The 14491-nt window shown below is 37.6% G+C and overlaps 1 protein-coding gene across 2 annotated transcripts; it reads left to right on the top strand.

Annotated features, from left to right (window-relative positions):
• The first annotated feature begins 1360 nt into the window (after positions 1–1360).
• LOC130265265 (programmed cell death 1 ligand 2-like) lies at positions 1361–13911 on the top strand. Of its 2 annotated transcripts, XM_056514224.1 has the most exons (7): positions 1361–1437; positions 6011–6079; positions 7413–7775; positions 8837–9118; positions 10461–10601; positions 11336–11374; positions 13462–13911. In XM_056514224.1, the coding sequence occupies exons 2-7, from the start codon at positions 6025–6027 to the stop codon at positions 13542–13544; spliced, it is 963 nt and encodes a 320-aa protein (XP_056370199.1). In that variant the 5' UTR covers positions 1361–1437; positions 6011–6024; the 3' UTR covers positions 13545–13911. The 2 variants fall into 2 exon arrangements, with proteins under 2 accessions (XP_056370199.1, XP_056370200.1); XM_056514225.1 differs by lacking the exon at positions 11336–11374.
• Positions 13912–14491: the final 580 nt, after the last annotated feature.

Raw genomic sequence — 14491 nt, 5'->3', positions numbered from 1 at the left:
TAATATGAAAAACAAAATCATTGATTTTGACCTGCACAGCTTTTCACAGAGCAGAAGTGCAGGACTTTCGAGCGTGTCTCTTTTCCCCCCTGGCCAAAAAAATACCAATGGTCCATCATTCAAGTATGGGCTAGCCAGAAAAACAACAGAGATATTAACACTAAAATTTCTGCTTTTGCAGATGTTAACAGCGGGACTTCTGGTTTTTCAGCGTCTTGTCCCAGATTGCCTCTCCATATTTCTCTGATCCCACAAATATATGATTGTCCCAGAGAAAGCAGAAATTATTGGGTTCGTGTGATGCCAAGGCAAGTCACTGACTCTTGGGCAATTTCAGTGAGCTATCTTCTTGTTCCAAAATGGGAACACATGAAGAAAACATATTATAAGCAGGACTGGCTCAGAATGAGTAGAAGATGGTGATGGTGACTGTGAAATAACTTTAGTGTTTCTTTTCTGTCATCCAAATCATTGACTTCTGCCAAAGAAGTCATTGGAGCTTTTCTGGGAAAAGGTGACCTACTCGTGAATTACTTTTTGTGACATGATAAGCTTACTGAGGAAAAATAAAATAATGTAACAGTGGTTTTGTTGAACTAGTTTGCTCTGCATCACTTTTATGTCTCTTACTCATGATGTCATCATAAGTAAAAAGACAGAGTGACAAAAAATGAAAAGATGCATCCATTGATAAAGCTGTTTCATAGAGCAAAATATTTTTGTATTGGAAAGGGGATCTATCAGCCACCTAATCAAATCTTCCACTCAAAGCAGTAACATCTTCAAAACAATTGTGCAGGCTTTGTCTGGTAAAGTTTGAAAGTCTGGTGCATGCCTTTGTAAGAATTGAGATTCACAGCCTCAGTGGAGTGTGTTTGATTAGCCTCATAGTGATTTTTTTTTTTTTTTTATCAAATAAAAAATTAAAAGGAAACAGGTTCTGCAAATATTAGGTAATTGCTTGATGGATTCTTGTAAAATTAATCTGATAAAAGCTAAGAAAATGTCACTTTATAGTTTCATGAATGTAGAACAGTCAAATAAATACAAGTTCAGATGCCAATGCTGTACAGTGCTCTAAATGGTTATAAACTAACTGAAAAATTATGAGTATAATCACAAGCAGAATCTGAGCACATAAATTTTACAGAATGCTTTGTCTAATTTTTTAGAATGCATGCACATTCACAGCAATGTAGAGAAGTTAGCCCAGTACAAATCAGCACAAAGCTGAAACTTCTAATAATGTCCTAAGAAACGCCCTTTCAACATAGTTTTTTTGTGACATAAAGCCTGAAGAAGATCAGCCTACAAGCTGTGCTATTGGTGCATGTCGTAAGAGTTGGGCAGTTTCAGCTGTTGTGCAAATAGGACAGGGCTTTGAAACTCTTTGCTGTTGCATGAATCAGATTGCAATGACCTGCATAAAGATCTGATGTGAGTATAATACTGATAAAATGCAAATTGATGTTTCCTGTATTTCTTACTGATGGATTGCAGGTTTTTTTCCTAGATTCTTAAGGTTTACTTAAATTTATTTTCAAATTATTACTGGGATACAGACTTTGGTTCTAAATGAAAGACTGGATGAGTTCCTAAAACCCAGGTCCATATAATTTCTAACCCTGGTATTTTTAGAAGCTGAAACTCTCTTGCAACTCTATCTTCTGTCATAGGCAAAGGCAGAGGAGTGGTGCTGGCAAGCCTCTTCATCTTGTGCATGAGGATGTAGCTCTTAGTAAATATTTCATCCTGAATTTCAGGGAAGATTTAAATGGAGAAAAAAACCTTTGTATATATTTGTATCTATACATTCCTGTTTACTTTCTTTTAGTTGCTACTAACACACTACCTGTAGACAATAGGTTGTTTTGATTGCACAGCAAGTCTGGAGACTTTAGCCTTCTGCATCCCAGAAAAGCACAGGTTATGAAGAGGAGAGGTTCTTGTGCCTCTCTGAGAAGTCTTTCTGAGCTAGAGGTATGAAAGAAAATTTGCAGTGTATCATGCCAGAGTGTAAGCCTACATTCAGTAATATCTCAGCTAGGAGCTGAAAAGTTTTATGAGATACACAACTTCTTTTTAAATGCAACAAAAATTCATCCCAATTCTCTCCTATTATCTATAGAAAAAACAAAATGCAACCGTATTAGAATGATTGCATGTGTCATGGAACAAAAAACTGACGGTGGAAAATAGTCAACAGGTGACAGTTAAACAATGCAGGGAAAGTGAGAATTCACAGATAGTGTGATCAAAGGAGGAAGTGAGAAATGATATCTCTTAACCTGAAAGCAGAAAGCTGAAGAGCAGAGAAATGAAGCAAATCAGCTGTCACAGGTAAACATCAGGAACATAGCAATGGTCCCAACAATAAATAGCCTGTGTGGTGAGGTGGGCAACAAGGGACTGCAATAAGTGTGCAATAGACAAAGGAGGAAAAACTGAAAGAATCAAGAGGACAAAAGCAATATTTAGTACCATTTAGATCTTTGGTGGAACTTTAGCAATTTGTTTCATTGCCATCTGTATTTCAGTCAGCATTCACTATGAAAATTTACCAGAATATGTTACTTTTGGGCCAGTGAAGTCAAGTATGGGTTTCACTAAGTATTTTCAGTAAAGTAAAAAAGCTGTGCAAAACTATAAGATTATATTCCTCATTTCTCCTGATCACAGACATGGTTTTGTTTTCATTGGTCCGATTCCAACTTTTTGTCTTGGGCTCTGCATCTTCATTGTAACTATTACAACTCATAAAAAGTCATAATGATCTTGAGATGTCTGATGTGACGTTTTTCACCACCTCAATTATCCAAGGTTTTTTCAACTTAAATCACATAATCATTGAACACTGAGTGATAACTTGCTTTTTCTTCTGCAGATTGGTCTGGGAAATCAATTTACTGACTGCATCTCAATTGCTCTTGAAATATCATGCTACTTCTTACTGTTCTCATACAATAAGTGTATTTTTGATTCCTCACTTTACTGCAAGAAGCCTTGAGTGCTGATTTTTACGGTACAGAATTCCTTCTTTTATCCCTGTAAATTTGTAACAGGCATATGATGAATACATTTTAGAGGTGGCCTTCTGCTTAACAGCAAAACAAAAGACAGTGCTGTGAGCTTAGGACAAGTAAGGATAATTGTGTACAAGGAATACTGAAGAGCAGGGTATGGCATATGTTTTACAAAAAGCAGAGAGAACATGAGGGCTATCCTGTCACATGAATGATTAGTAGTTCAAGCTCAGAAGAAATCCCCTTCTGGTGCAGGCTTCTCTGTGGAAGTGTGTCAGAGTCACATGATGAAGTTGCATGGGTAGATTGCACTGAAGTTGCACAAAAACTCGACGTCTGCTAGTGAGATTACGAAAATAAAGAAGGATGCCTTCTAATACACATCCTTGCTGACAGTTCTTGATCTTTCTAATACACATCCGTGCTGATGGATCTTTGATCTTTCTAATACAGATCCTTCCTGATTCCCTCAAGCATTCTATGACTGCTGTCAGTATTACAAGTTAAAATGTTCTTGTGTTTGGGTTCTTTTGTGTATTTATATTATGTGTGATGCTTTTCTAAGACTAATCCCTCAGGCAAGATTTACTTGATATTGAATAATATTATATAAGATTATATAATTATATAAGATTATCTGTTGGGACTTTGATTCCATATATTCTGATTTTTACTATGAGTAATATGTATCTTTTTAAAAATCCTATCCCCTACATTAAAAAGTAAACATGCTTTGCATTTTTAATGTACCCTGAACTATAAAAGAGACAGCAGAATACCTAAAATGTATCACATAAGGTTAATCCAGGGACCTAAATATTGATGTGAAATACTGTTCCATTCTTCATTCAGTTCTTCCTCTTAATCCATCTTCTTCTAGGTAAGCTATGTGGAAAAGTGAGCATAGTAGGAGACTAAGGGTGGTAAACAGTAACAGTCTTTACTTCTGCATCTGGAAAATAGAGATTCTGATAATGTTTATTAGCTCCTTTCTCACACAGCCATAGTAATTATGATTCATAACACATTAAGTAATAATGGACTCAATCCTCTGATAAAGGTAACTAGCTTTCATTTACTTGTAATAAGTCTGCTTACAGTAGTTTGCATATAAACCTTTATTTGCAACATCATATGATTAAGGTGTAAATTTCCAGACCCATAATTTTGGCTGATAATTTGCTAAAGTTTGAGCCTCTCTTTCCAAGACACTGAAAGCTCAAGGGTAGAAGCAATGAGAGAATACAGCACCTGAGAAAATTGGAACCAGAATGTTTCAAGTAGAGCCCACAAAAGAATAGGGAAGTAAAATCAAACCCCTCCTCCAGTAAGTCTAGCTCTGGGGAAGTCTAAAATTACTCCTTCTCTTCTTTACTTCCTTGCAGCTTATTTCTGGATCTTATGCACTATTTTGTTTTTTCTTCCATATTATACTGCATGTTAGCAAGCTTTATTCAAAGTAATTATTCTGCATTTTCTATTATGTCATTATTACAGGAACATTAATATACTCATTCTAAAACTGTACTCCTTTTGCATTATTCCAGGGCTGTTGGTTTACTACCAGTAATACAAGACAATTTGCACAGGTCAGACCAATGCAAAGTGAAAGAATAGCAGCAGTAAATCTTCATTCTAATCCTTTCTGAAGAAAACTTCAATTTACCCATCCTGAGATTTCCATTGCCTCCCAATGTGTTCCAGATATTTCCTGGTCTTTAGGTTTAAGGCGATAAGAAACTTCAAGAAGCCCATGCAAAGCAGAGTTGAAACAAAAGCAGGGTTAAAAATCTTGTAAACTAGATCAGGTCTTAGTGCAGACAGTTAAAAAATCGTCCTGTGTTTGTTCATGCATCTCTCCTACATGCGAGAAGTCAATTGCAATTGATTATTATTTATGAGTAGTAAAAAACATAAAAGCATTTCCCTGTCAGACTATTTTAAACTGCCTTCAAGCTACAGATCCTGAAATGTAATGTGTGAAGTTGTGGATATCACAGAATTACTAGGTTGGAAGAGACCTTCAAGATTATTGATTCCAACCCATGCCCTAACACCTCAACTAAACCATGGCACTGAGTGCCACATCCAGTCTTTCTTAAAACTAACTCCACCTTCTCCCCCGCCAGACAATTTCAGTACTTTATTATTCTTTCAGTGAAAAACTTTTTCCTAATATCCAACCTGTAATTCCCTTGGCTGAACATCATGTCCTCTTGTTCTGTCAGTTGCTGCCTGGAGAAAGAGACCAACCCCACCTGATACAAGCACCTTTCAGGGAGCTGTAGAGAGTGATGAGGTCACCCCTGAGTCTCCTTTTCTCCAGGCTGAACATCCCCAGCTCCCTCAGCCATTCCTCACAGGGTTTGTGTTCCAGCCCCTCACCAGCCTTGTTCCCTCCTCTGGATGTGCTCAAGGGTCTCAATGTCCCTCCTAAACTGAGGGGACAGAACTGGACACAGCACTTGAGGTGTGACCTCACCAGTGCAGAGTACAGGGGAAGAATGACCTCCCTGCTCCTGCTGGCCACACTGTTCCTGATCCAGGCCAGGGGCCATTGGCCCTCTTGGCCACCAGGGCACACGGCTGGCTCAGGTTCAGTGGGCTGTTGACCAGTGCCCCCAGGTCCCTTTCTGCCTGGGCACTGTCTAGCCTGTAACATTGCAGGGAGTTATTGTGGCCAAAATGCAGGACTTGGCACTTGGATTCATTAAAAGTCATGTTATATTATATATAATATAAGAAACATATTATAATATGTTTTATTTCTATTTATTGTCACTGTTTCATTGCAATTGGTTCATATGCTTTGTGCATGCATAAGCTGCTCTAATAAGGACTTTCCTTGTTTCTGCTGGTAGTCTAGTATTTCTTTCTGCTTTTGCTACTTATGGCCTCTGATGGATTTTAAAGGTTAGCATGGCTCTGATCTGCCTCAGCAGAAGGTAGTTGTTGCAAGTTCTAATGCAATCCTACTTTTATTTCAGATCTACCTGAGAAAATGTTCCAGATCCTCACAATACTATTGCTGGAAACACAGCTCTTCATGGTTTCAGGTGAGAGAGAAATTGCCTTTCAGTTCCACTAGCAGAACCCATGCAGCTTTTAGTATTTAGCACCTCCAGCAATACTTGCATGAACGGTCAGTAATGTCTGGAGCCTCTGCTTTCCATCTTATAGAAGGCACTGGCACTGACTGAGAATAGGTGTCAGTCACTTTCCAGAGTCTGGCTTCTTTAACATATTGTGTATTGGCAGCTGAGGTATCCAGCATCAGTGTCATGGCTGTGAGAAGGAGGATGACCAGAGCAACCAATGCCCACTGGGAAGCATACAATCTCAGTGTGAGACGGAGTGAAGTAAAATCACTTATGTTTCCCTGTCCATGCTGGTAGCAGAAGCAGCTTGGCTGAAACCCAGAAGGAGCTTGGCACTTTTTCACATATTTTTTTCCCTTATTACAGTTATTCCCTTATTATACTTATTACATATAAGTGAATAAACAAACATTGCTAAGGGGAATCTAGCAATGCAAAGGTTTCCCTGTAAGTATTTCGGAGACACATACAATAAAAAGAATGGACTTCTCTTCAGAATGTCACTACCAACACATCCAAGTACCCCCAAATTGTCTACCAATATATATGGTACATCCAATATGGAAAGTAGTAACAAGGTATATGAAACTCTGCCATATCAAGTACACTTTAGAATGGCAACAAATTCATAACAATACTAATTTCAGATTGGGTCAATGGCTAAGATTATGTTGATATATTTTCTGTAATACTGCTACATGTATCTGAGAAAATGCATGAGATCAAATGCTACTCACATGGTTCCAGGTTTGTGGAGACTGTAATTGCTACATAGCAATTCTGAGCTATACTTGTTAATCCAGTGCAATTCTGATTCACAGGAACTGCACTGGTAATTCTTTTTGTAAAGGATAATAAAATTAGATTTACAGTTTCCACAATTAATAGTTGCTTTTACTACAACCTTAGAACATGTAAGAGACCATATCATAGTTAATCATAGGGATAGTTTATCATAGGGATAAAAATGTAACCACTTGCCTAGCCTAAAGTTACTCATAAACTATGAAAAAATAACACCAAGAAGCTTGGTCATTTTGCCCTCAGCTTTCAGATTCTGTAATCAATACAGAATGTAGAGGATTTGCTATAATTACTATATGCTACAAATACTAGTGTGAATATGAACAAAAAATGCTTAAAACTTTTAGTCAAATCAGTACCCATATACCTCTGACTATCTCTATTCAGTATACTACCCATATACTATCTGACAGTTTTGCCCAAATTTAAAGGAAATCAGAACATATTTTGATAAAACAAATGAAACTGTTCTCTTTTCCTCATATAGCTTTATTTACCGTTGAAGTTCCTCAACAGCTCTACATTGCAGAGTATGGGAGGAATGTGACCATGGAATGCAAATTCCCTGTGAATGGCTCAGTGGATCTAGGACTCCTGACTGTTGTTTGGGAGCAGAAAAGGCAGGGCTGGTTGAAATCGAAGGAGGTGTACACATTCCGCAATGGCAAGGCACTCCACCAATCCCAACATCCTGATTACATAGGAAGAGCGTCACTTCTGCACAGTGAACTGAAGTTGGGACGAGCCATACTTCAGATCACCAACGTGAAGATAACAGATGCAGGCTCGTACCTTTGTCTCATTGCCTACAAGGGCGTGGACTACAAGTACATTGCTTTGGAAGTAAAAGGTAAGTGGTTAAATTAAATGTGTATCCTCATTGAGGCATCTCTACTAAATCCTTATAAGCTGGTAGAAATTGCTTAATCTGAAGGAATTTGTTGCTAATTGTCTCACCAAGACTTTGCGCTCAGCCCCAGCTGAACCAAAGCATTGTCTTCTTGGTGGCTAGCCTTTGGCTCAACAGATGAGCTCCTCCCGGAGTTATGGGTGCTGGGGAGGGACAGCCTCTGTTCTCTTTCCATCCTTCTTCCTTTCCCCTTCTTTCTACAGCCTCTTCTCCAGTTCTTCCTCCCTCCTCTCCTTTGAACCCCTGCCTTGTTGGGCCACCCTCTGGTCATTCCCAAAAGTTTCTCAGAGATGCTTTGTTATACTTATGAACCCTGCTGCAATTACCCAAGCCACTGGGGATTCCCCAAGTGACTGCAGCTCCCAGAGCAAGGACATGTGATTTTCTGTGTTCATTGAAGCCAAGTGGGCATCAGTAATAAAGCTGTATGTTACTGGACAAAATGACAAACCAGATCTTTGAAAGATTTCTGGTGTTTCCCACTAATTGCATGCCTGTGTGATGCAAGGCAGCATTTGTTTCCCACCTAGATATTTAAATAGCAATCTTTATCAAATACAAAAATGGGCACAGACATTCTTAAGACCCACATTAGTTCCTCTGAAAAGTCAATTTTGTTCTAAGAGGATGAAAATATTACATTGCTTATAAGCTATGGTAGAACAAACATAAAAATCAGCCTTTCTGGAAGTGGCATATTCTAAAAATGAAAATAAGAGTCCCATAAGATTCCACTTGTCTCCTCTTTCTTAATAAATCATAAATTTAGTGTCAACTGCTGCCCTGTATAAAGTACCAGAGTGTCTTCTTTTGCTGTAGACAGGGTAAGGATTGAATAATCTATTTTGCATTGTTCTACAAAATATTCTTCATCATTTTAAATACGTGTCCCACAGATATAGCCAGAAATAATACATAGCATTAGAGGGAAGCAGGGAAAATGAAGTGGTAAAATGACTACTGTTGCATTCAACAATTTCACTCAACAACTTCTTATGCAGCATCTTACAAGAGAATAAACACTCAAGTAATGAGAATACCAGGTGAAGACAAGTTTGTTTTTATGTGCCAGTCAGAAGGCTTTCCCCTGGCAGAGGTTTTCTGGCAAAATGACAACTTCAATCTCAGTGGACCAGCAAATACCACCTATACACTGACTGCAGATGGCCTCTACAATGTCACCAGCATCCTGACATTCAAACCAAATACAAGTGAGAACTACACCTGTGTCTTCTGGAATAAAGAACTGAATGGAGAAACTTCAGCACACATTTCCACTTTAGGTTCGTATGACCTTGAACTTGTACACAACAGTGTTCATATATACATGAACTATAGTCCACCACTGGAGTTAATTTCTAGAAATCAGTATAATATTGATTATTGAGAAACAGAACAAGTCAGGATTCTTTATGTCTTTGAAGTCTTAGCTAGCTTCCACTCCAACAAACCAGTCTGTATTTTTTCCATAGATTTTAATTTTAAGTTAGTTTTCATTATTTTCCTTTCAATACAGAGGGAATTTTTTCAGCTGCATGGGTATCTTCCCTGATAGTCTCCTACATAATTGTTCTACCTAGTTGTCTGCCTTGACTTGAGGAAGGCTTTTGACACTGTCACCTGTAACATCCTCATGGGTAAACTCAGGAAATGTGGGTTAGATGAACAGGATCAAGAACCGGTTAAATGACATAGCCCAGAAGGTCGTGATCAGAGGAACAGAATCCAGATGGAAGCCTGCTGTCAGTGGCATTCCCCAAGGATCAATACTGGGTCTGGGCTTATTCAGTTTATCAAAAACCTGGACAAAGGTATCTTCCACAGGTTTGCTGGTGACACTAACCTGGGCAGAGTGGCCAATCCACCTGAAAGCTCTGCTGCCATTCCATAGATTTTGATTAGATGGAGGGTTGGGCAGAGAGAAACCTAATGAGGTTCAACAAAGTGTAAGGTCCTGCACCTGGGGAGGAATTGCCTCACGTACCAGCACAGGCTGGGGTCTGACTTCTGTGAAGTGGTTCTATGGAGAAGGACCTGGGAATTCTGGCAGACAAAAAACTCTCCATGAGCCAGCCAAGAAAGCAAATGGTATCCTGGGGGTGCATTAGGAAGAACATTGCCAGCAAGTCAAGGCAGATGATCCTGCCCCTTTATTTAGCAGTAGTGAGGCCACATCTGGAGTGCTGTGCCCAGTGCTGTGCCTAGTTCTGGGCTTCTCAGGACACAAAGGAGAAGAAAATCCTGGAAACGGTTCAGTGATGGCCACATGGATGATGAGAAGTCTGGAGCATCTCTCTTGTGAGGAGACACTGTTTAGTCTGGAGAAGAGAAGATTGAGAGGGGGTCTTATCAATATATATAAATATTTTGAAGGCATATGCCAATAGGATGGTGCCAGACTCAAATGCTATACAAATGAAAGATTTGACTGTTTTTTTGCAAGGCTTTTTACAGTAATATTTCAGAACAAATCATTAATAAAATGACTGTAAATCACCATGCTGATAAATTTTAAAAATCCTTTATTCAGTCAGAGCAAGACTTTGGAGAAACAGAACTGATAACTTGATAAACAATGCCTGTTTTGTAAGTCATAAATTTTCTCTCCTTTCATGTTTTTGACAGCTTTAATGAGTACACAGTATAGTGGACAAAAATTCCTAATCTCTTTAATCATTCTCACATGCGTGACTGTAGCTGTCCTTCTCTCTGCACTAATAATATTTCAGAAGAGAAAATCGTTCAAGAATGAGCAACCCAAAAAAGGTACATTTTGCTTCTGATAGTGAAACTTTTTACTGTTTCTTTATGTTCTCCTGTGAACAACCTTTAGGAAATTTTAGTAACTCTATGCACACTTGTGTGACTTTGGTCACATTTCATTTCTAGATGACAAGAGAGTAGAAGATGAGATCTTGGATAATTTGAGTTGGGTTTTATTTTCCTCTCTGTGTTACCTTCATGAGATAAGGTGTATGGAAAGATATATTTTTAAAACCAACCAGTTAGTATTCTGTACAGAGCACAAACAAACTTTGCCTTGTGTAAGGAGGACTGTAAAAGCATAGTTTGAAGGGTGCTTTCTTCACAGCTACAAAGACATTGTGGCTACAGTATACTACACTATTTTTCAACTCCATTATGGCTCTATAACTAAAATGGTGCAATAGAAGATTATCACAGTATTTTTTTCCTTGTTTGCATGTGAAGTAGTGCAAAAGTAATAAAGGAAACAGACTATTATTCTAGTATTTTCTTGCACATGAACAGACTCCAGTAAACCACACAAATATATTTACAGTCATGAGAGTCTTAACATTATGACTTCAGAATTTGATTCAGGTTTTGTAAAAGAAATGTAGAGTTTATTTATTTGATATGATTCAATAATGAACTTAACTGTGCCTACAGCTCAGTTTAATGTGAAGTTTTGTTGATTTGATTGTTTCTTTCAAATCTAGAAATGTTTAAGCTAAATTTGTATATATTTACTTTAACAGACAGGAAAAGAAAACTGAACCCTAATGCAAAGGATAACAGTAAGTCATAAGCAATTTTTAAAATTTACATTTACAGATTTTTCTTTCTTACACCTAAAATCTTAAAAAATATGTAGGTTGCAACCTAAATAATGTTACGTCAAAATAGAGGGTAGGGTAGTTTTGAGTTTAAATTATTTTTTTCGTGAGTTTTTAAAAAATGCAGTTTTTAAAGTTTTGACTTTCTCTTGGGCAATGTATAATTTATAAATATTGGTTCCTCTTCACCAAGAGCTTTCATATATAGCTCACCACACACCTCTGTATACTAATTGGGATTCTAGTAGTCTTGGCTGAGAAGGATACATCCAGAAAGCTGGTTGTTTTGGAAAGCATCAAGATTATTGTGGGAATAGTCTGTTATATTTTTGGATCAGGATACAGGTTTTAATAACAAATAAAATTATCCCTAATTTATCTGGAATGTTATATAATTTCCTAGGGTACTTCTTGTCTTATGAGAATATGATTTGTCTAGACATCTAGGAATTTTTACATTTCAGAGGGAAGATAATACTTAAAAAGCTGTCAGGATGCATCTAAATGTTCTGTACTAAATTTGAACTGAAAGAAAAAAAAAAAAAAAAGGTACCATCACAGAAAACTACAAATCAATTACAACAAGAAAAGTTTTAATATATCTACTTATATAAATCAGTATTGTTACCTATAGATAAAATTTTGAGAGGTTAATGCATTGCTGAGGAGAGAGGCTGTGGCCAGTGTTAGGTACAGAGGTAGTATGGCTCAGCCATAATTCCTTGGTGTCCACATGACCCTCATGTAGCATATTGAGGTCAGCCCTGAGACTGCCAAGGAGCACAAATTGAGTAATACTGAGATGCAGCTAACCAAGGGAACACAGAGACAACTCAGGGCTCTTCTAAAGACAGGATTTCTTTTGAGAATCCACCCCCATGTTTCTCACTGCTAAAAGAATACATGAAGAAGTCACCAGCTTAAAAAATTAATTTTGTAGGTTAAAGTAGAATTGGATGAAGAAGGCATGAATTCACTCATTTCCAAATCACCTCAGGTTGTCGTGTTTGCATCTTAACTGTAACTATTTGATCCACTGCCATCAGTAGATATTACAGTTAAAATAACACTTTCAGAAAAACACTTTCGCCTTCCAGAAACCTTGCTGCAGTCAAAGTCTCATTCTTATTTTTCATGTGACAGTGTGAAACTTTAGTGGCATCATGCCATGCACTAATGAACACAAGCCCAAGGCAAGCAGCATTCTGGAGGACAGCGTTGGTGCGTGTCCGGACATAATTCCAGTGCATATTGTCCAAGCATAGCTTGGCTTCCCCTGGCTTTTTATATTACTTTTGTAGAATTTTTTCCACTTTGTAGCCTCTTCTGTGCACTTGAAGAAAGGAGACTAAGCCACTATTTGCAGTTTTACTTCTTCATTTTAATGACAAAAAATCTTTGTCTTACTTGCAACGTGCAGTAAGTCAGATGACAAACATATTTCTCAGCATTGGATATTTTTAAGAAACCCTGGAAAGAACCTTTTTTCCATGATGAGTAGGTAGTTGAAGCATAAAAGCCACAGCTACTTTACCACAGTGCCTTGGAAATGACCCATACAGTTCTGGTTACAGGAACAAGGATTGTTAATGTTACCAGTTTTAACTTACAGCTCAAGCTGCATCAGAACTGAATATGTAGGACATTTAAACTCATCACTGAAGTCCCAGTTCTGCACACTTTTAATCACATGCACAGATTTACTGACAATCATTACCATGGATGCCTTCTAGACAGATTTCAGTTTTGTTATTTCATTTATATGGCTGAAAGTGAGTGATAACTTTGTTGTAATAGAAAATTCAGAATCTGGACTACAGATGAAAGAGATAATTCTTTCCTCAGAAAAGATTGCAGCAGATGTTGTAAATAGTAGTTGTAAATTGTAATTGTAAATTATGACAGCTTTAAGGAGCCACTGTAACTTCAGCATGATCCAGAAGATTGATCTTTCACTTTTTACCACTCAGTTGTTAAAATCAGGCTTATTATTTTCTTAAATGATTGCAGAAGTTTAAACTAATACTATTGCATTTTCTTTCTTTAAGGGGATGATTTTAACTCTCAGTCTGAGGCTTTATACTTGTCAACTGTCACAGCTTCAAGAGACAGTGGGAGTGTGGGCCTGTGAAAATTCTTCGCCTTACATGCCATAATTTGCACTTTTTCTATCTGTTTTTGGGGACTTCAGAAGAAAATTACAGCACTTTAGCCTTGGGATTAAACAGTGAGCTCATGGGGATGTATTTGCACTGCAGTGATGGAAAGCTATGCCTCCTCAGATACCACATCTTCTTGAAGTTACTGGGAACTACTCTGTCATGAAATGTGGTTTACCACTGTGGAGAGGTCATCTGAGTGCCTTTGACACACTTTACTTTTGGACTTACTGTTGTTTAAGGGATTTTTATTTAAGAATGCCTTTATTAACTGTTCCTGTCTCAGGAACAGTGCTTGGATTGAAACATGTGTAATTTGAATAAAATCTGTAAATACTATCTTATGTCAATTAGCTTTCAGGTGGAAACATCATTACATGCCCATATCCCATTTCCAAATTTTCTAACACATTAAACTGGATATTACCACAAGTACCCTCTATCATTGCAACATCTAGAAGATATCTCATATCACAGGAGCAATTAGAGGTTGACATTAAATCAAATAAGAGACAAAAAAATACCAATACCAGCAATAAATCAACATTATGTTGCATAAGAGAATTTCCATGTCTATTAAAAAACCTCACAAGTAAGTCAGGTAAAAACCATGAACTGTGATACTATACTACATTACAGTAAGAAGTTTCAAATTTGAGGTGATTATTCAACAGAATTTTCTTTAGGAGGAATTTGGAAGCAAAAGTGAAAATAAAGCTCAGACTTATTTCTGCACTGGTTATTTTTAAACAGTAATTTTGCCTTTGTTCAGAGGAAGAAGTGAGTCTTTTTCATGTAAGGCTGCTTTACTTCCTAATACTGGAAGGACAGATTTGGGAAAACATCCAAAATGAAACAACTTTGCCTCTTAGATAGTGATGAGGTACTGAAGCAAGGGCACTGGGTAGGATCTGTCATA

This window comes from Oenanthe melanoleuca, chromosome Z (assembly GCF_029582105.1).
Source record: "Oenanthe melanoleuca isolate GR-GAL-2019-014 chromosome Z, OMel1.0, whole genome shotgun sequence".
NCBI classification, from domain to species: Eukaryota; Metazoa; Chordata; class Aves; order Passeriformes; family Muscicapidae; genus Oenanthe; species Oenanthe melanoleuca.
The sequence above is the reverse complement of the archived record's forward strand: the minus strand, read 5'-3'. Positions and strand labels throughout refer to the sequence as shown.

Coding starts and splice junctions, on each gene's coding strand:
- LOC130265265 (XM_056514224.1), top strand. CDS start 6,025: ATGTTCCAGATCCTCACAATACTATTGCTGGAAACACAGCTCTTCATG. Junction 6,080..7,412: donor ACAGCTCTTCATGGTTTCAG/GTGAGAGAGAAA, acceptor TTCCTCATATAG/CTTTATTTACCGTTGAAGTT. Junction 11,375..13,461: donor CCCTAATGCAAAGGATAACA/GTAAGTCATAAG, acceptor TCTTTCTTTAAG/GGGATGATTTTAACTCTCAG.